This window comes from Notechis scutatus, chromosome 2 (genome assembly GCF_049901735.1).
Source record: "Notechis scutatus isolate UNSWTSFEM ecotype Mainland chromosome 2, rNotScu1.2, whole genome shotgun sequence".
NCBI lineage: Eukaryota > Metazoa > Chordata > Lepidosauria > Squamata > Elapidae > Notechis > Notechis scutatus.
Window position 1 is genome coordinate 81,878,501 of NC_142010.1, and position 21,759 is coordinate 81,900,259.

At 39.2% G+C, this 21,759-nt stretch overlaps 1 protein-coding gene across 2 annotated transcripts in view; it reads right to left on the minus strand.

Annotated features, from left to right (window-relative positions):
- JADE2 (jade family PHD finger 2) overlaps positions 1 to 21,759 on the minus strand; it is a 222,717-nt gene that overhangs the window by 36,503 nt on the left and 164,455 nt on the right. For both annotated transcript variants that reach the window (XM_026687218.2, XM_026687209.2), the window contains exons 6-9: positions 14,826 to 15,037; positions 12,583 to 12,750; positions 12,125 to 12,241; positions 1,921 to 2,382 (exon numbers count right to left, since the gene is read on the minus strand). In XM_026687218.2, coding sequence (XP_026543003.1) covers positions 1,921 to 2,382; positions 12,125 to 12,241; positions 12,583 to 12,750; positions 14,826 to 15,037 — 959 coding nt within the window. The remainder of the gene's footprint in view (positions 1 to 1,920; positions 2,383 to 12,124; positions 12,242 to 12,582; positions 12,751 to 14,825; positions 15,038 to 21,759) is intronic.

Genomic DNA, 21,759 nt, shown 5'->3' on the forward strand with positions numbered 1-21,759 from the left:
ACCAAGGTTTATCTTAAGGTTTAAATCACATTTCTTCAAGCCTTCACGGACCCCTTATGACAACACTGTGGCCCCTCCCCAAGGTCTGCAAACCACAGGTCGAGAACTACTATATTACATTATAACATATTGTATCATATTGTGTTGTATTCATTTGGTACTTTATCCCATCGTATCATCTCAGTAGGGAGGTGCACAGTGCTTTGAATTTGAAGCTGAAAAAGTGGTTTGGAAGTAATGTGGGCATGCATGCCAAAGCTAGTAGTGCTGCATTTTTTCTTGGGCTTACAGTAGACAGTGATTGTGTGAACCAAAGAATGGCTGAAAGGAAGTCTGAAGCAGGAAGTCTGATTCAGGACTGTAGACATTGCTAACATGTGTAGTCAGGAATTTGTGTTAGGATTTATTTGCACCAAGTCTAAGCTGTGGTATTGTGGGGCTACTTTCGGTTTTACTTCAGCCTGTATTCAAGGAATATAGTTTTTTCTTGTGATCTGTAATAATAATTTGAAATCTTTCCAGTCTCTTTTCAGAGATCTTCAGTGGAAGTTCCTTCAATTGTAGCAATGCTGTATCTGGAACATTGCGTTTACTTTTGGATCTTTTTTCTTCACAACCTGCAAGCTGCTCTAGTATGTCTTTGGGGGCAACTTTTTGTAATTATGTTCTTCTATAATGAACGTATATATATTACAATTTTAAAAAGTACATTTTATTATTTTTCTAATGTTCTCCTGTTTATCCCCTGTAAGATTGATTTTTCAACCGGAGGGGGAGCAGTTGGGGGAGGAAGTGCTGAATTCTTTAGTTGCCACACTTATATACTATATAGTCAAGAAGTGGCACTATAGAAATTATTTCAATTTTTGCATTTTGATTTTTAATCACAAAAAAGGCACAAAATATTGCATTTCTACAGTATCTCTTACATATACTGGAATTAGAGGATAGATGACAGATGACGTGATCTGTGGAAGACAAGTGTTTGGAAAAGGAACAACCAAGCTACTAACTGAAGCAGGAATTATATCCAAGGATTTGAAGACCGAAAGATTGGCGGTTCCAAACCACCCATCTTCAACCTTCATCCTACAGCCACAGTCTTGCTACAATTATATCTTATATACATACAATGAAAGAACCAGAGGATGTAATGGGCATAAATTTTGTCTTCTAATCAAGCTAGTGAACATGCATAAGAAGTTGATCTTAGGCTGCACTAATAATTAACACTTTAATCACACTTGAAAATAAAAGCAAAAATATATATTTAACCACAGAAAAAAAATGAAATAGGAATAATTTTATTTTGCATGCTTCTGAACTATTTATGGTTGGTTTGCACCAAATAATTTCACTTCCGCCCAGCTAGAGAAGAAAAGCTGGTGTTCTTATCGTTTCCTCACTAGATGGTAATGACATATTCAACATTAATGTAGCAAACAAAAATATGAAACCCATGATTATAATGAAATTGAATAATTTACAACCATAAGGTAATGCATGAACTGCGGTGGCGCAGTGGTTAGAATGCAGTACTGCAAGCTACTTCTGCTGATTGCCACCTGCCTGCAATTTGGCAGTTGGATTCTCACCGGCTCAAGGTTGACTCAGCCTTCCATCCTTCCCTGGTCAGCTAGGGGCAATAGACTGACTCGGTAAACTGCTTAGAGAGTGGTTGTAAAGCACTGCAAAGAGGTATATAAGTCTGCTATTGCTATGTCTGTCCACTGCAGGTTTGAGTAACTGTAGAGAAAACTGATTAAACTAAACTCCCTCAAGTCTTGTAATCTACAGATGAATTGGGACATTTCCATTGTAATTTGGGGAGCTGTAATTTTTGGTACATTTGGATGGTGCCAGAGTGTGGAAAGCAGGAATATACAAACAAGAGTTATTAATCCCAATAATTCTACTCACCCTTTCAAGATCCTGTCTAAGGTGTGTGAAGAGCTTCAAGCGTCGGTACAATACATCCTGCTCTTGCTGAGCCAAATTATCCACTTCGTCTGTCTTGGGCATCAGTAGTGGCTTGTTATAATTAGCTTTTCTCTTCATCTTCCAGTACTGATAGACAAAATCAACTAGCCACTCAGTCAAATCAAGGTTCTCCGCCACTTCGGAAGGTTTCACAAGATCATAGAAGTCCTCTTCCAACTGTTGGAGCTTCTGTTTTCTCAGTGTTACCTTTTCCATGTCTAGTTTACCTTGATCTGCCTCCATCCGTACGTCATCTGGTGGCTTGGTGGCACCAGTGCTATGCTCAAGACAGAATGACTTGAACTTTACCTCATCGTTTTCTGCTAACAGTGTCCGCATGTCCAAATTGTGCTCAAAGGCACACGTTACATGGAAGGCTGTGATGCAGGAAGGCATGGAACACTAGAATGGGAAAGAAAAGCGAACGAATGCTTGAATAGCTGCTTGGAACATTGCACATAAAATATTGTCAACTAGTAACATTTTTGCAAGAAGATAAGCCCAAGAGAGAATTACCAACAGAAGAAGGGGTAAAGGAATGGAAAGTATTGTATTCTCATTAGCTTTCACACTGGCATTTTCTTGAGGTGATGAAGAAATACCCCACGTGCATTTGCACCAACCATTTAAGCATTGAGAAATATCTTGTTTATATGCTGCGTTGCTGCTCTCATTATTTTTATATCACATAAGTATTTCTCATGGGATCTATTTGAATTGCTGAGACATAATTAAATAATTCAATGTAGACAAACTTCTGTCTTGTTAAACCGATCCACTGTATATACTTCAGTATGATCAGATTAAATGTTCCGATTGTTTGATAGCCGTCTGTGATAACATAACGTATGAAATATAATGAAAGATTCATCCAAGAAAAGGAGGATAACCATGCCCTGTGGGGCAAGATGTAACAAATACAGTGATACACTGCTCCAGCTTTTAAAATGTGCACTGTGCTGCTAAGGAGATACATACTTACTAAGAAGACGATTTTCCTAAGTATCTGTAATTCATTTTCTATGGTCTATCACAAAGATAAAAAATACACACAATACATTCTTCCAAAGAAAAAGTTTGGCAAATAATGATAAAGCAATTTTATTTCCCTCCTCACTATCACTTAACTCTCAGTATAGCAGTTTTTCAGAGGCTATATACGTTACAGGGATGCGGTGGCTCAGTGGATAAGACACTGAGCTTGTTGATCAGAAAGTCAGCAGTTTGAATCCCTAGCGCTGCGTAACTGAGTGAGCTCCCGTTATTGTCCCAGCTTCTGCCAACCTAGCAGTTCGAAAGTATGTAAAAATGCAACTAGAAAAATGGGGACCACTTTGGTGGAAAGGTAACAGCGTTCTGTGCGCTTTCGGCGTTTAGTCATGCCAGCCACATGACTACGGAGACGTCTTTAGCACTGGTTCTTTGGCTTTGTAACGGAGATGAGCACCACCCCCTAGAGCCAGAAATGACTAGCATGTATGTGCTATATGTTACAGTTTGATTAATTTCATTTACAAAGCTTCAACTAATTAGCCCATATGCTGGACAAGATGTCAATCGGGGAACAGTACATGTTAAGGTTGGATGAAAACAGGGTCACTTTATTGGGATCATAATAGTGAAAGCAAGGGGCTCCACCTGGATGCCTCCCATTAACGAATCAAGGTGGAAACTTGGATTGGCTTCTGTGTGCAGTCTTTCCATGCAACCTACAAACTAATCCTGGTTTGCTTTGTGCAGCTACGTGGAAGGGACTGAAGGCTCAAAGGCAGAGGTTGTATTCAGCAGGTTCTGACCAGTTCTGGAGAACCGGTAGTGGAAAATTTAAGTACCGTGTTTCTCCAACAATACGGCCTCCACCAATAGGAAGTCCCAGCATGCTTTATAGGCAGGGATGGCGGCTGGGCGCTTCTCCCGGGATGGGCCGATCTTGCGCTGCGGCCCCAGGAGATTCGCCTCCCCATATGGGGTTGGGCTGCCCTCTCGGGCAGGGGAGTCTTTGTCGTACCGGTAGTAGGGCGTCGTTTTTAAAAGAATTGGCTTTGCCTTCGAAGGCAAAGGGAAGGCAGTGACAGGAGCACCTGAAGCCGAGTGTCTCCGCCGGGCTCCGGTTGCAGGGAGGAGCCCTGGCTGGCCGCACATGGCTGTGCCAAACGCCGCGGTGTTGCTCTAAACACCACGGCAGCACGGAGAGAAGGTAAAGCAACGGTGGTGGAAGGTTTCCCGATACGAAGTGCCCCACCAAGGCCGAGGTCAATATCCAAGCCGTCGCCACCCGCCCGCCCGAGGATGCAAGGGGGGAATTAAGTCACTCCCGTAAAGATGGCCTAGCCGTTTTTTGGGGGGGTCAAAAAAATAAATAAGGCCAGCCTTATTTTGTGAGAAACACGGTAATTCGGAGAACTGGCAAATACTACCTCTTGACTGGTCCTGCCTCCATCTATTCTCTGCCTCCTGAATCCCAGCTGATTGGCTGGGTCTTCTTTTGTTGCCCTGCACAGGAGAACGGAGCTGGAAAGCAGGTTCGTGGGATGGGGAGGGAATGGGGATTTTGCAGTAACCTTCCCCCAGGAGTGCGGAGGGAATGGGGATTTTACAGTATCCATCCCCTGCCACGCCCACCAAGCCACACCATGCCCACCAAGCCATGCCCACAGAACTGGTAGTAAAAAAATTTAAATCCCACCACTGCTCAAATGCTCAACTGAAGTAATGCACAGGCCTAATATAAATTTATTTATCTATATGGAGCAACGTGATTTACCCAAACAGAACCCTTTTATTCAAACGATTCAAAAAGGGAAATGAAATAAACAAATCTCAGAAAAAGTGTACTACTTATAATAGCCATGTGGCAGAATGTTTTGGTGGGGGGAGGAACTGAGAAAAAGAAAGAATGGAAAACATCAGAAAAGTCTTAAAATGTGTCACATAGATGAAGAAAGACACAAACAATTTCAACATTAAAAGTAAACTTCTGTTATAAGAAATGATGCAACTGGGTGTCTGGGCACAAGAACATTAGTACATAAAAGTAATGTAATTTGGAGATGTTCTGATATGTAGGGTATTAGTATGAGATATTAATGGCAGAGAAATGAAATTTAAAGGCCTTTTCTTCCTATTCTCCCTACTGAATCATCCTTTTTTATTGGGATTTTGATGAAGGAAACGGAATAACACTGTGTGTACTTCTTAAGTACTAATGTACTTGGCAGCTGGGAAGATGGGTCTTTTGTCATACAGGAAGTCCTCAACATATGACTGCAATGCAGCTGGAAGTAAAGCCACATGACTGATCAATTTTACAATCTTTTTTGTGGTCATCAAGTGAGGCAATGGTTTGCTATGGGTGGAATTTTGTCAAAAGTGGAAAGTTTTGGCAAAATCATTGCTGGATTTTGGCAAAACCATTGTAAATGCGAAACAATGCAGATGTCCTTAACTGCAGCCATGTTGCCAAACACCCAAAATCAGGTCATGTGTCCACGAAAGGGGATCAACCACTGGAACTTCAAATCTGATCATAACTTTGAACAGTCACTAAACAACCAGTTGTAAGTCAAGATCTACCAGTAGTTATTTGTTACTATTCCTTTTAATCCTTAAACTATAGTATCTTGATTTTGGGTTGGCAAACAGGGTATAATTTTATGGGAAAAATGTATGATCCCCCCCCCCCAAACTTGTAATATATCTGGAAACACTAACTTTTCTCCATTTCTTCTCTTTGATATGAAAGATACACACACATGCATGCATGTCTTTAATTAATATTTAAAAATGGAAAAAGTGACTTCAATTTCTTTTGGGCCACTATCTTTTAAAATAAATGTATTAATGCTTACGGCATTGAGAAAAGAGAATTTAAAAAGTCAATATATTTTTAAAGCTTAAAGTGGTTTTATAGAAGTCTTCTGCTAGATCCCTTCCCCAGGTAACAAAACCTAAGGCACCATTTCCTTTGAATATAACAGGTATATACTGTATACTGCTTCTTCCAAGCCTCCCTCTCTTCATCACTTTTTTTTAATGGCTCAGAGTGTCACGTAATTATTCAAGCCGTAACCCATATGAAATCAGTCTATTCTAGCTGCTAATGCCAGTTAAACTGCAGTAAGCAGCTATTTTGAAGGGTTTATTACAGTAGGCAGCACCCTGAATGGCTTATATAACCAGGATCTTATAATTACCAAAATGCTAGCTTTGGCTTTGAGTGATTACATTAACACCCAGGATACTGAGAAGTTAAGTATGAGAGCTGATATTTCAGGGAAAAGGAAGAGCAATTCCGTGGATAGTTTTATTTATCTTGTGGTTTCATTTTTGCTTCAATGATCCTCCAAGGCATTTTTCTGCTCTGCTGAACTTCAAAAATCACCCAAGGAGAATATCAGGCTCGTATGAAGTTTTATTCCCCATCTTTTTCTTCATAATTTTTTCTATACAAAGTAGCCCATTGCCTTTGCTTTATGTACTTGGAATCTGCCAAATGGCATTTGCGGCTTCACTCCAATGTAATGATCCAAAAACAATTGCAAAAAGAGAAAAAAAAATCCTGTTTAAGGACTAGCCTGCTTATCCAACGCCAGCAAGATAAAAGAGAAATAATGCCAGGGAAGTGGAGTGGGAAGGCACTTGCCCAGGTCCCCAAGAAGGGAAACCAGCGGGGAATGGTGCCTGTGATATTTAGACGCGAACTTGAAGCCAGCCGTTGAAAATGGCGGGAAGGCAGAATCTCTGATGTTAATTGCCTGAGCAGTTTAACGAGCCGTTGCTGCTGACTCTCTAAATTGTCAGATAAACGATGCTGTCAGTCGAAACGGCAAGGAGAAGTGAGCCGCGGCTGCGAGTGCCCCGCCAAGATTGCACAGATAAGACAATCGGGGGATTAGATAAGCTAATTGCCTGAAGCAGCCGTCTCAGGCTGCCTGCAGAGTGGCAGGCTCCGCCAGCCACAAAGAACTGCTCTCAAACTGATCGGGGGGATGACCTAATAGAGCCACAAGCCTTGAAATCGCCAAATTAATTGGGGAAAAATTTACAAGCCAAATTAACCCAAGAGCAAACCTGAATTTTGACTAGCTGAATCAGAAAACCATTCCGGTCAGGGAGTGCACAACCTCTTACCACGAAGGCTGAGCTAAAACTGGGGGACGCTGGGGAGGTGTCCCGTGGAGGAGGAGGAGCGTCCCGGGGTTTTATGCCCAGCCTTTCCAGAAGAGACTGAAGCACCTCCCACTTCTGAATGCTCTGAACAACTCATGGGAGAAATGGTGATTTTTTTTTAAAAAAATTTTTTTTTAAAGATTCATAAAGCAAAGTTGACTTAAGCCAAGTTATGATTCATAAAGCAAAGTTATGATGGGGTTCATTGTAGGCATACCTATGTGACTCAGAGGATCAAAAATATGTTGAAAAGATGCAACACCATTATTTTTCTTATTCTTACTGCATTTTGAGGTTGCAGGCAGTTGCCAACTATAAATAGCTCCAACTGAGTTTTCTTGTCCAGTAGCCAAAGCTGTAATTTTATTGCATAGCTACCAATGGAGGCAATTGTGTTTATATTGGGAGTAACATCCAGGGGTACTTTAAAATGAGGGATTGGAAAGATCCTTTGTGTTGCTACGTGCACAAGCAACAGGCAAGGTAGTGAGATGAAAGCTGAACAAGAAACTTTTTGGCTCTACTACAGTTTTCAAGTTACAGCAATAAATGAATCAGTCCCATCCCCCTACTTGCCTTCGCTATTTGCATCACAAACAGTATTAATATCATTCTTAAATTGTTTATGGCTTTTGCTGGAACAACAGCCTCCACAATGACCTTTTACACAGGAAAGATGATCCATGCTACCTTAGAGATAAAGTAAATAGAATGCCACCCATCCAGGGTTTCGTTTGACAGATGGCAAGTGGTGCTTATCAGGGACTCTGCCCAAAATGCACACAGGAAATAATTAGTTAAGCTGGGCTAATGGGTGAACAACAAAGAATACCTGTTCCACCTTTGGTATCAAAGAATGCTAATAAAGCGAGAATGAAGGGCATTATTGATGCATTCTTTTTGACCCAAAACCCAGACGAGTAGAATGAAACTGTACAGGGTTTCATTCTACTAGTTTCATCCGGGCAAGGAAGGAAATACTGAAAGAGAAAATGAATTAAGTTACATGATAATGTACACACACACTAACAGGAATAAGATAAACCACAGGGTGTTAAAACATTCTTATTTGAATGTTCTAGTCAAAGAGGATGGCAATCATTGGCTGATAACCTATAAATGTTTATTCATATATGCAATTCAGGATCACAAATCCTATAGTACTGAAGCTGATTTGGCTATTCTTTTTCCGCCCCATTGAAAGATTTCATAACCAACCTAGTTGGAAGTCTATGAACCACTTACAAGGAAATTCCAGATAATTCCAGCTATACAATCTCCCAATGTACAAATAACAGAAACAGAACTCTTTAACTGTTTCACTAGGATGGCTAGAAACTGCTAGGGAAAGGCAGTCTCTAAGATACTCATGCCCTAAGCCACATAGGTCTTTAACCAGAACATTAAATTGCACTTAGGAAGCTATAGGTAACCAGTAAAATTGCCACAGCAGCGGTGTATCATCAAGACTGTCCACTGAGCATGCATGCTGCCACTTTCTGGTGTACTTGGAGATTCCAGATGGTCTTTAAGGGCAGCCCCGGTGTACAATGTGTTACAGTAACTTAGCGATTATAAGGACATCCAGTGTTCACATTCACTACATTCTGTTCCACATAAGGCCACGACTGGTTCATCAGGAGTGTAGCTATGCAACACTCTTCCTGGTTATGATTTCCACTTGCTCTTTGACCATGAGCCAAGGAGGATATCCTGCTGGTTCTGGGGAAACACACAACCCCATCAAGAGTTGGGTATGATATAATCAGAGAATCAGACAGCTTCCAAATCAATAGCCACTCCATTTCATTTGGGTTGAATCAGAGCTTTGCTTCCCTTTCAATAAAGGGAAAGGAAAAATTCAGGGAATTACAAACCTGGTAAAGATTAATGCTGATTTATGGGAAACTATAGATCTCAAGTGCACATAGGTATCTTAGAAAAGTAAAGAAAGTGCCTTTCATCTCTTCTCCCTACAATCTTTCTTAAGGCCAAGGGTTCATAAAATAAAGAAAAATAAAGCCGTGGCTTCTTTCTCTGCTTGTAGTGGATATATCTACACATTTTTCCCAACAGGATTTATTACTGAACAATGCAGCATCTTCTGGTTTGAACATCACTTTATAAACAGGGAGAGGAAAGTAAGGGAGGAGTAGGTAGGAAACAAGTAATCTCCAGGCTACCCATCAATCTCACTCCAAACAGAGCTGAAATTAACAATAGAATCTTATTTTATAGGAACTCCAGCAAAAGGCATTAGGATATGCTGAAATATCACCATAGTAGAGTATTGTATGATGTTAATGCAATTCTGGCCACTGAAAATGGATACCTCTGCCATCAACATGAGATTAGCAAGATCCTAATTTATCTCAGATCATATTCAAGTCTCTACAAACCATATAATTTTACCTGGCAAGTCATGAAGTATTTACTTCTACATTGCCTTTATTATATTTATAAGCAATTCAAGGCAGCAAACATAGCCAACACATCTTCCTCCTCCTATGTCTCAAAGGTGCTTTTCAAAAGGCAACTGGACTTTCTTGAGGTTTTTTCCCTTGAAAACAGTTTCTAGACAGAACTGAAGAAGCGTCTTGAGTGAGAAGTGAAACATTTTCAAAGGAAAAAACAAACAAGAAAGTTCAGTTGCTTTTTGAAAAACACCTTTGGGACAACCACGATTTGGATGATTGAGAATCTCCATAGCCTTTCTCCTCCTATTTTCCCACAACAACATCTCTGTGGGGCGGGTTGGGCTCAGAGAAGGTGACTGGCTCAAAGTAATCCATCTGCTTTTCATGGTTAAGGTGGGACTTGAACTCACGGTCTCCTGGTTTTTAACCTGGTGCCTTAACTACTAGGTCAAATTGGTTCATATGCAAGTTGTGAGTTATTCAGAACTCAAAGAACCAACATGCATTTCTCCCCACTTTCTCCCAAGAACTGAGTACAGTGAAGATCTGCAGCAATTATGAATCATCACATGACATTAGATGATTCTAGCTGCACTTCTTTAAGGTTGCTGGTGATTTAGTTATAGCTTTGCAAGATGTTTGACAAACAGTTACATATCACTGACGCCTTGGAGCACTGAGATGATGCTTCTTGAGCATTCATGCGGCATATTATTTCCTTAATATTAATGGATAGTCACTGGGGATGCACACATTAATATTTTTCCATATCATAATTCTTAACTATCATTTACTATGGGCACTTTGTCTATATATTCGTCAAATGCTAGTTGGAGACTATTTTCTTACTTTCAGCCATAGTATGTTTGTGATTTTACTAGCATAACCTCTCTTCAATTTTTATTTAGCAATAGCACTTAAGACTTATATGTCAATTCACAGTGCTTTACAACCCCCTCTAAGCAGTTCACAGAGTCAGCATATTGCCCCCCAAAAATCTGGGTCCTCATTTTACCCATCTTGGAAGGATGAAAGGCTGAATCAACCTTCCATGGTGAGATTCAAACTGCCAAATTGCAGGCAGCCAGCAGGTAGCAGAAGTAGGCTGCAGTACTGCACTCTAACCACTGCGCCAGCACAGCTCAATATAATTAGCCAGTCCCTTTTGGATGGTTGCTCTTTTAACCACTCATGTTGATTTTTTCAGAATTATATCTACTTTGTGCTAAGCTTTGTAGCTTTTACTAAGCTTCAAGGATTTTGATAGCTCTCTCCAATAAGGTTTCAGTGAAAACAAAGATTATTCCAACTCAAACTCAAAGTAGAGTTGCATTTTGAAATTCATCTGGATAAACAATTCCAGAAGAAGGTGCTGTATCACCACAATGTAAGGGAATTTGCAATCCTAATGGAGTGGGAGGGTATGCAGATTGAATTTCATTTATTTCTAAATTCCAGATTTGTGCTTAGTCATTGCTTAAATGTTTAAACAAATGAATCATCCACATATTTCTTCTTCTTTGCAATAACATTCAACTTCTACCAGATTAGAACTGACCAAGAACCTTGCTGGCAATCTTAATGGAAACTGGTGGACTGTGGGTTTAAGAACAACACTTTGTTTTCCATTTCAGATAACTTTTCATGCAAATCCATTCAGTTGCAAAACTAACATGTGAACCAGAACTAAGAGGATGAAATCTTGGAGAAAACATATCGCCCCCCCCCCGCCCCTGCCAAGTGTAGACAATTTCTTTCTTTGCCCTTCCGTTCTTTGAAAGCAGCTGTCTTTGTGACAAAATATCTCCATCTGGCAGGGTGAATAAGCAGATCTATCAAGAACCGTCACAAACGGAACTGAATCAACATTGGGGAGATTTAAAGAAATGCATTCAAGTTTTTATTTCAGGACAGAAATAATTTTAATGTTAATGAAACATATTCTAAGTCTAAGAAAGCAAGGCCTGGTATCAAAGATGACATTTCTATGGCACTTACAGAATCCTGCCAAAGACTTGTTCTGTGGTTGCAGTTTAAAAAAAAACAACCCACCTGATTAATTAATTATCTTATTAGGTTGTCTGCCTGGTAGAGAAAGAGCTATCAGTCAGGCTGAGACTTGAAAACAATCTCTCTTACTCTCCTGTTAGTAGAGGGAGCTGCCTGCAGAGATGTAGCCGGCAGCATGAAGATACCATAACAACTCTTCTAGCACTAATCAAAGAACAACATATCAGGTCTGGGAAAACGTGTTTCAGATCTAGGGATTCAATTAAATAGGTTTTTCTTGCTGTATTCTAAGTTGAGTGATTCCGTTGTTAACAAATCCAAGTGCACTGATATTATTATGCTAAATAAAGGCGGCAGCACTGCTTAAATCTTCTGAAAAGCCACCAATAACAGACTTTTTAGACTGTTTATCTATATTGCTCCCCAGTGAATCCAAACCTGCACAACATCTATACAAAACTGTAAGGCGATGCCATCATTTTTCCAAGTGGGCAGAGCACAAAAGAAAATGATCCGATTCTTGGATTTTCTTAGAATCAACTACTTACTTGAATACAGGTTCCAGTACAGTCCTTGCAAAGACTGCATGACAGAGCCCACCTGCTTGCTGGGATATGTGAGATTTTTGTAATTGGTTCCATTTTTTCAGGGCATCCAATGCTAACCTGTGAATAAGACAAAGCATCCAAATAATCAGTTTCCATACACTGTCTTGAAGAACAACGAAATCGATTCTCCCTTAAGATGAGTATCATAAAAGACATCTTGGATACAAATCTTTGGGGATACTCATAGCCCATACTACGGTGACATTTATTTGGAATGTCCGAACTGATAACCAGTTATTGCTTAACTATAATAATGATTCAAATGCTAGATTTTCTTAAATACTTTCAGTCAATGGTGTGAACTGTTTATGGAAGATGTATCAAGCATGACTTAATTCAAATAAATTTCATCCACACTCCATTCGTTCTGTTTAGGCAGAAATCACTTGGTCTCGTACTTCAGGAATCCATAAGGCACAGCTAACATGAACCCATTTTGTTCCACTCCGGGTAGGTTTCAGGGCTCCCCCTCTCTTTGGGCAGAGTAAACACTTTGGCTGAACTCCCAGGGCGCAGGTCCGACAGAGCCAGTTTCCAAGGGGAACTTTCAGGATTCCATAGCAAGCCTAAAAAGAAATATCAGGACAATGATTCGTTGCTTATGTGATGAATAGAATAACAGAATTGGAAGGGAGGTCTTCTAGTCCAACCCCCTTGCTTAAGCAGGAAACCCTACACCACTTCAGACAAATGGTTACCCAATCTCTTCTTTAAAATTTCCAGTGTTGCATTTACAACTTCCGGAGGCAAGTTGTTCCACTGATTAATTGTTCTAACTGTCAGGAAATTTCTCTTTAGTTCTAGGTTGCTTCTCTCCTTCATTAGTTTCCACCCATTGCTTCTTGTCCTGCCCTCAGGTGCTTTGGAGAATAGCTTGGCTCCGTCTTCTTTGTGGCAGTCCCTGAGATATTGGAACCCTGTTGTCTGTCGTGTCACCCCTAGTCAATGGCGGATTAGTCACTGGTGCCTTAAGCACTGACAAATCTTGGTGTCCCCCTCCTTTGTACATACTGAACAAATGAAGCCATATTCTCAAATTTGTGATGTCCCTTTGGGCCTGGTGCCCTAAGCATGTGCTTAGTCTGCTTAATGGTTAATACACCACTGCCCCTAGTCCTTCTTTTCATCAAACTGATGAGTTCATATCAAGATTAATACACCGTATGATAAAGTAAGTACCACAATCCACTTTATGAATAAAATGACCCTATTAATTTAGAAATAATAAGTGTATATGAGTCCCTGTTCCCACCTACCATTAATATAATGTAGTTGAAACAGTATTATTCCTCCCAAAAAATCTGATTAGGCAATTTTCTGAACGAATGAATGAGAGTTGAAAGAGAGTGAGAAGATGGGCAACACATTATTCTTGCCCCTAAATTTCCACGACTGATTGACCCCATTGCCTTAATCTTGGAATTTTGATCTGGACTTTTCTGCTGCATAAGAAATCTTTTTATTTACCATCTAAACAGCAATGATATTTTTTGTTACTTTTTTCTTTCAAATTCAGTACAAAGCATTTTTCAAAGCTGTTTTCCATAGTCACAACAGAGACCTATTTTGTTAAGTAAAGGTTATTCAATTTTCTGGTTAAGTTTACAGATCACACAAAACCATGAAATGATTGATTTTGACTTTTCATGTTATAATAGCTTGTGCAACAAGTTGTTAAAACATATTATGGCTTAGTGCAATATATGTACTGAATGATAATAAAAAAACATAAACGAGTAGCTAAAAAGATACCAGATTCAGCAATTTGTGGGGGGAAAAGGTGGGGAAGGGGAAGACATTTAAAAAGGAGAAATAATGAACCTAGTCTTATGGTCTTCCATTTCAGGTGCTACTGGGTTTCCAACATAAGAATTCTGGGACATCATTGACATTCCTGAATTTGACACACTTATTCCCTTAATATCACAACAAGCAGTAAACTGGCCATAATTAACAACAAAAATATCATGAATATGCATCCAAAGATACCACTGAATGGTTAAGAAATGCAAAAAGCATTGTCATCTGCTGTTGAATGTCTCCTGTTCTTCCTTTAGGCAACTCCTAAAGTTGCCCACAACAGAGTCTGCTGTGGCAAATGTCCAGAACTCTGCCTCTTCAATGTAGTTGTTGCCAGGATTTTTGCAGATATGGTAGTTCTAGGTACCTGAAAATGCCCTAGACCAGGGGTTCCCAACCTGGGGTGCTCGCACCCCCTGGGGGTGCGAGACGATATTCCAGGGGGTGCGAGAAAAGTCCAGGTAAATAATAGGATATTGGCTATATGTTGGCATTTTTATTCCAGGGGGTGCGAGGTTCGAGTGAAATTTTATTCCAGGGGGTGCGAAGTTCGAGTGAAATTTTATTCCGGGGGGTGCGAAGTTCGAGTGAAATTTCTTTAGGGGTGCGGGGCGAAAAAAAGGTTGGGAACCACTGCCCTAGACTTACCAGAGATAAAAATGGAAGTTAAACCGGTTCAGTCTTGAGAACATAGCGGTAAGAATGTAAGAATGCTCTTTTAACATCCTTGTTCTGGGCCTGGGGCAGCTTTCCTAAGTAAAGGTATTCTTCCAATTCTATAAATCAATGAATCTGAGGGAACTGTCCTTACTACCCAATCAGAGAGAGAACTGCTACTTACCTGATGCACACAGACGTTGCATTTGTCACAGAAAACCATCTCATTGCCATCTTCTCCTTCTGGTGAACGGCACACATCACAAACCACATCCTCATCGTACTCTATCCCAAGGCCTTCTTCTGTCTCAATGGCAACGTTCATATTCTCATAGCACACAGTCTCCAGTTCCTCAAGCACTCTTTCCAAGGTGAATTCATCCATTTCTGGCTTTTCTTAAAGAAAAAAAAGGCAGCAACACTTTATTTACTTTCTGTGAAGAGTCTCAAACTCTGTTGTGATAGATATTTGTTGACCCTTAGGAGTCAAGAGAAGAGATATTCTTCTATTAGCATCAGTTTTCTAATAAACTGAGCATCAACTGTTTATACTTCTCTTCAATCCTAATTGAAATAAAGAAAATCAGTGAATGATGATCTGAAGCTTAACTGCTACAGCTGAGGAGCACATATTCTTCATAGGTTCAACACTGTAGCTGAGCCAATATAAAGCACGGATAGGAAAAAGAAGTAAAAAAACAGCAACATTCTATTCAGGTTTTCTTCGTCTCGTAAGAACTATGGTGGCAGCATATTCTGCCCATTGAGCCAAAATATAATTTCTACAGTGGTGTTAAATAAACCCAGTGGCTGTGGTGCGTATTGTAAATCAAGGTTTACGGCTAGACAGATTGTGAAAATCAGCCAATGGCTTTTCTTCTCCAAAATATGGTTCACAACTATGGTTCAGTTTGACATTTAAGCATAATAAAAGATCCCCACTAAAATTGGGTACCAGAAGTTCTTAAAAGAAACCTTCTCTTCTAAGTTAACTTCAATTTCACCAGACTGGTCACTTTTTGTCTGTCTTATCTTGTAGCTTATTCTTATTAAATCAGACTTCTAAGTAACTAAAGCCAGCCATTTGATTGTGGAAGTGCCTAATTCATAGCAGGAATCACTGGTATTATATAAAATCTGCCAACTTTATAGGAGTGATTTATAACTGCCACTTTGGTTCTATCCACAATGCGGTATATAATAGTTCTGATTTGTTTAAAAGATATTTTGTTAAGTATTCTGCATTCTAGTAAAGGGGAACAGATAGCAAATAGCAAAGGAAAAGAATTTTACTAGTAAAATAACTTTTTTTTCTGTGCCTTTGAGTCAATTTTTGTCTAATCCCTGCAGTCTTCTTAGCAAGATTTCAGAAGTGATTTGCCCTTGCCTCCTTCCTAAGACTCAGAGAGAGTGACTGGTCCAAAGTCACCCAGCTGGTTTCGTGTCTAAGGCTGAACTAGTCTCATGGTCTCCCAGTTTCTAGCCTGAGGTAAAATAACTATTAAATAGTTATTTATGTGGGCATGGTTTGTATTAAAGGAACTGTTAGCAGTTATGATGGGAATATTATTTTATAGGGAACAACAAGTTGCACAAAGTCTTATTCATGCTGTGTTCTGTTATTGGCCTTTCAGAATTATAGCAATAGTACCTGAAAGCCCTTTCAAACACTATTTTCTCAAAAAGTATATGGTATCTTGCCAGATGTAATTTGCATCCGCCCGAAATAATTTGCATATCTCTGCTTTATTATAATTAGTACTAGCGCACGCATCACAAGTAGAGGGTCTCCAGGGATATACTGTGAAGAGTTTTATCCTTGTAATACGCTGTATCTTGTTTAGAACATCTTGAAATTTCAATGGATCAATCAAATGATGGATATGCAAAGGGAACCAAAATGAAATGACCAAAATTAAATCAAAATAGAACTTAGTACAAACCAAACATAGTTGGAGGGTTGCATATCACTTCATAACGAGCAAGATCATAAAGGTGATTTTCTTCAGAGTTCACACTTTATGTGTGTGGTATAAAGGAAAAGTGAGGCTTATCTATTACATCCATGATAAAATTAGTGGCTTAAAGTCAGCCAATCCAAAGCATTTAAAAATACAAGGATTATTTCTTTAGAAGCAGTATAACCACAGCAAAAATCCTTTTCCTGTTAGAGAACGCCTTTTATATTTGGAATCCTGGAGATCTGCTAATCTTTTGCTTCCTTTATGTTCCAAATATTTGTAATTTGTATTTAGAAAGCAATCTGGTGTAGGTGTATATTAACTTTACATGATACTTTTTAAAGATCCTAACACTGTCCCTAGGAACATGGTGCTGAATTGATTAATAAGTGCTTCTTCATCCTCCCATTGCTAGTTTGCTGCCCAAACGTATTGCCTCCTCCTCCTCCTCCTATGTGTAAGAAACAGGAACCTCTATGGATCTGTAGCACTTGAGAAAGCATCCTGCCTATGATGAGATCCTCCTCTCTGTCCATCAAACTACAAATTGGAGAGGCAGCTTATGAGGAAAATTCACCTCACCCTGCACCCATTCACTTTCTGTTTTGGACTCTCAGTTGCTCTGACTTTACACATCTCACACAATCTTACCAGATATAGATACTGAAATCAATCTTTGCCTGGGGGAGATAATTATAAAGCATTTCGTGGAAGAGGCTGAATATAAGCAAAAGGAGGCAGAGCATTTTCCTCCGCTGATTCTGATGAGGGGAGAGCCAAAACTGCCAATTCAAACATTCTCTTTCAAGAATTCCTGGAGGGATGTTGTGCCTCCAGGAATGCTTAAAAAAAATCCTCCTGGAGAATGAGCGAGTAGGTAGGTAAGTAATAAATAAATAATACAACTCAGCCAATTGGTTATTAATCTTGAGTAGACTCCATGAAAGGACCTAAGGTTTTATTTGGCCCTCAAAAATCTGGCTTTTGGATTCTGAAATATCCCCAACAAATGAATGTGTGGTGAAGATGACAGAACTAGAAGCAGTGGCTAAATTAACTTGATTAGAGAAAGATCAATAACTACATTTATCAGTGACTTGAAACCCTTATGGACGTTTTGCTGAAAAAACAAAACAATTAGAAGAAAAAGTATGTAATGGAAAGAAGAAAATTATGGTGTAACCTTAGAGAGAGTAAAATATATCCTCTCAAATATAATTGCAGTTACAACTTCTATCAAAAGATATGAAACTGCTTCTTTATAATATTTTCTTTTTTATTTCTTTTTTATTCATTATTTTCCTTATTTCTCTCATTAAAAAATGTTCAGTAAAAATTATATTTTATAATTTAATTATAGAATTGTATAATATAAAAATTATATTTAAAAAAGTCTGGCTTTCCAAGAGGATTACCGGTTCTATGAAAGGGAAGACAATCTTTTAGCATTACATATCCATTCTGAAAGACAAATTTGCATAAGCAACAAAGGTTTATTGCTAATGGCTCATTCAAATATTTAGGAAACAAACAAAGAAACAAAGGCTTTTAAACATGGTAATTTAGCTAACTTGATAGAATTGAGCTTGCATTATAGCTGTTTGATATTTTATTAAAAAGTAATAGATACATGGCATAAATAAACAATTAAAAGAAGTTCAAGCAACTGAAAGGGAGGAAGCATGCTAATTTTTCCTAGGTGAAATAGGGACTGCGGTGGCTGGAAGTAGCAGCACAAACTGCCTATTCTCTTTTTGCTCTGTAGCTATAATTCTTATCTACCTCACACGCAATTCCATAAGAATCGTGACCATAGTCTCTAGTACTTTTCTTCCATTCATCCTTTCTTTTCTGTCTTTATCTCTGCTTCTTGCCAAGAACATTAACTTTGTGAAAAACTTGAAATTGGAAAGAAAATAAATTTATGAAAGGCAATCCATTTGATTTTACAGCTTGTGAAAGAGCTTAGATAACTCTGGGAATGGGTGAGTTTTTACAACAAAGAGGAACGGAGAGTTAAAATTGCATTGGAAAAAGATAACTCTAGCTATCAGGACCTATTCTTATTTCAACACCTAGCTTGGTGAAGAACCACTCACCTGGACCTTGGGCAAAGGTACCGACTTCTTTATGAAACTTGCTCTTTAAAAAAAAAGTTTAGGCAAGGATCTGGGATGGTATGGCACCTTGCCTATCTCTACTGGTCTGAGATTTAGCAACACAATTTCAAAACAGAATTCTTTAAAAGGCTAGAATGATTAGACCACAACATGCAGAGAAGTTTGACTACACCTGTTTTATTGCTGACAAACCTTTAGGAAACCAAGTTTGGTATTGAATCTTTGGAACAGCGCAGACAAAAAGAGTTTTACTAATATGATCCCAACTATTTGCCTATACTGGATGTAGCAGTACAACATGCTTTGTCCTTCAACAGGTACCCCCTCCTGGCTGAAAATATCATATTGTTCCAGCATCATTCCAAATAGGGAGAAAGATGAGAATCATTGGCTATTTATGCTGATGTACATAGAAGTCCTTTCTGCCATAGACAAAAGTATAATTTATAATCTTTGTAAACAATCCCTTAAAGTATCATTTTAATTTGGCCTAGAATTTCAAAGTTATTCTGAAGGCAGCATCAAAATATGTCCTGTGATTGCTGGTTCAATCTCCTAAGAATCATTCTGTGGAATTATCTTAGACTTCCCTAACCTAGGGGTGTGATGGCTCAGTGGTTAAAGAGGCTGAGCTTGTCAGATGGCAAACTGACAAGACCTGAGCGCCACACGATGGGGTAAGCTCCCATTCCTTGCCCCTGCCCACCTAGCAGTTCCACAGCATGCAAATGCAAGTAGATTAATAGGTACTACTTCGGTGGGAAGGTAACTGAATTCCATGCACCTTTGGCGTATAGCCATGATGGCCACATGACCATGGAAAATGTCTTCAGATAATGCTGGCTCCCTCAGCCAAGAAATGGAGATCAGCACCGCATCCTACAGTCGGACACAAATTGACAGGGAAATTTTCTCTTTATTTTTTACCCTATATCCTTGTAATATTTGTTTCAGCCTAGCTATTCACCTTAGGCAAAAGGGAGAGAGAAGTTATACTCGAGAAAGTATAACTTGAAGGTGCTACCAACACCTTGAAATGATTGCTTCCTAGTGAGAGAGCAGTACTGGTGTGTTTATGAGGAAGAGATATTCCCTGAAATTCTTTAGCTGGATGGCAAGGACTGGAAGACTGGACTATACAATTATACCTTGGTACTTGACTGCTTTAAAACTCACTGAATTTGATACTGGACGCACTTTGACCTGAAAATTTTGTCCCAGTACTCATCATTTGTTTAGTACTTGACAAGCAGACAAGAACTTGTCGGTATCAGTTGCCTCATGACTAATACATTATTCCTTATGGGAAAAATTTGGTACTCGTTGTTTTAGATATTAGTCGAAACCACTTAACAAGTATTGTATTTACAAGCCAAAGACTTCCCATAGTCCCTGTCTTCTGTGGTACACTGACTGTACATATAAGTTGGTATCTCAGAGAAAGTCTCAATATGACCGTCTTCCATACCTGACAGATTGTTAATGGGTAACCTCTTTCCATAAGAGTACATTCCCTTAGCGAACTTTCAAACTTATGCAATAAGTCCCCCCCGCCCAGCGTTTGCGAACAAGGCCCAGAACTATGAATCTTGTAGCACAATGGCAGTTGTTCTCCCTTACTGCAGAGGCTCTGCAACATTCGTCCTGCATGTTGCCAGCCTAAATGGAGCTTCTGAGGGGCGGATACACCCCCCAAAAGTCCCGTTCAGGTGTCCAGAGGCTTGCCTGGCACGTTGCCGGCTGAAATGGAGCTTCTGAAGGGCGGATCCCGCCCTTAGATACTCCGTTTGGACTTCCCCCGGCCCATTGCAGGCCGAAATGGAGCTTCTGGGAGGCAGATCGAGAGGCTATACTGCACAACTGTCTGTCTGGGAAACTTTAACTTGGATTTGTACTTTGAACAAGGCATTGAACTTGATGGTCCAAATGGCTGTTATGATTCTCTGAAGAAATAATGGCAGGAAGCGTTTGTGAAGGATTTGAACTAGGGCATGTAGAAACAAAGCAATCAAAGCAAATGACTAAAATAAACTTAAGTGCAATTTACAGCTGAATTTAATAATATTAATTTTTCTACTTGTGTTGCAGGGTCAATGTGAAAAAATTAGAAAGGTATAGAAAAGATTATCAGAGAAAGAAAAAAAAACTCACGTCTATTTCCTGCAGAGATCACAAAAGACCCAGAAGAATTGGTATTTCATCCTAAGAGGAATTAAACTTCTCATACCTGCAATTCTATCCTACCATACACCTTCAGTTACACTTATTCCCCATAATTTAAGAAGCTCATAAATTTTTCATTGTTAGACATCCTGCTCAAGTGAATCTACATACAAAAGGGATAGATGAAAAATTTCCATCTTCTAATTTCCCTTCATTCTGAAGGTGTTATTATTCAGCAGAAGGCCTGAGTCTCATTAAGTTTTTAAGCACTAAGCAAAAATTATGCAAGATGACTTATGGATGGTGTTATCCTCAGCAATTTAGGCTTGTGGGTTAAATGGCTATTTTTTCCTCCCTTTTACATGTACACTCACCTTCCATTTGGGTGTAATTATACTACTACTGTAATGAGGTACCAGGTTCAACTCAGAAGTACCCCAGAGTGTTTGTAGTGACAAATACCTTGGATAGGAATAAAACAATTAATGGCTTATGGATCACTCAACCACAAGACCCAAGGGTAAAATACTATTTCTATTTATATTCTATTTATTTTCCTCAGTATCATATAAAGTTATTACTATTCATAAAGGTAGATTAAAAAAAAACAACATGAACAGAATTGCTGCCTTTTGATAACATTGAGCAGGGGAGCTTTCTCTGGCCGTCAAGTGGTTTAACCTTCATTTTTATGTACGGGAATGTCTTTAAATAGAAAGCAAGAACCATTTGTAAAATTGTTAATGCTCAGCAGCTTTTAATTTTGAACAGTAGAGAAAAAGCAATATGTAAATGTAAGTGGCCCTCAGCAAGTCTCCTGAAACAGATCTGGACTCATTTCTGTAGAAGTGAGATCATAATCTGGGACACAGTG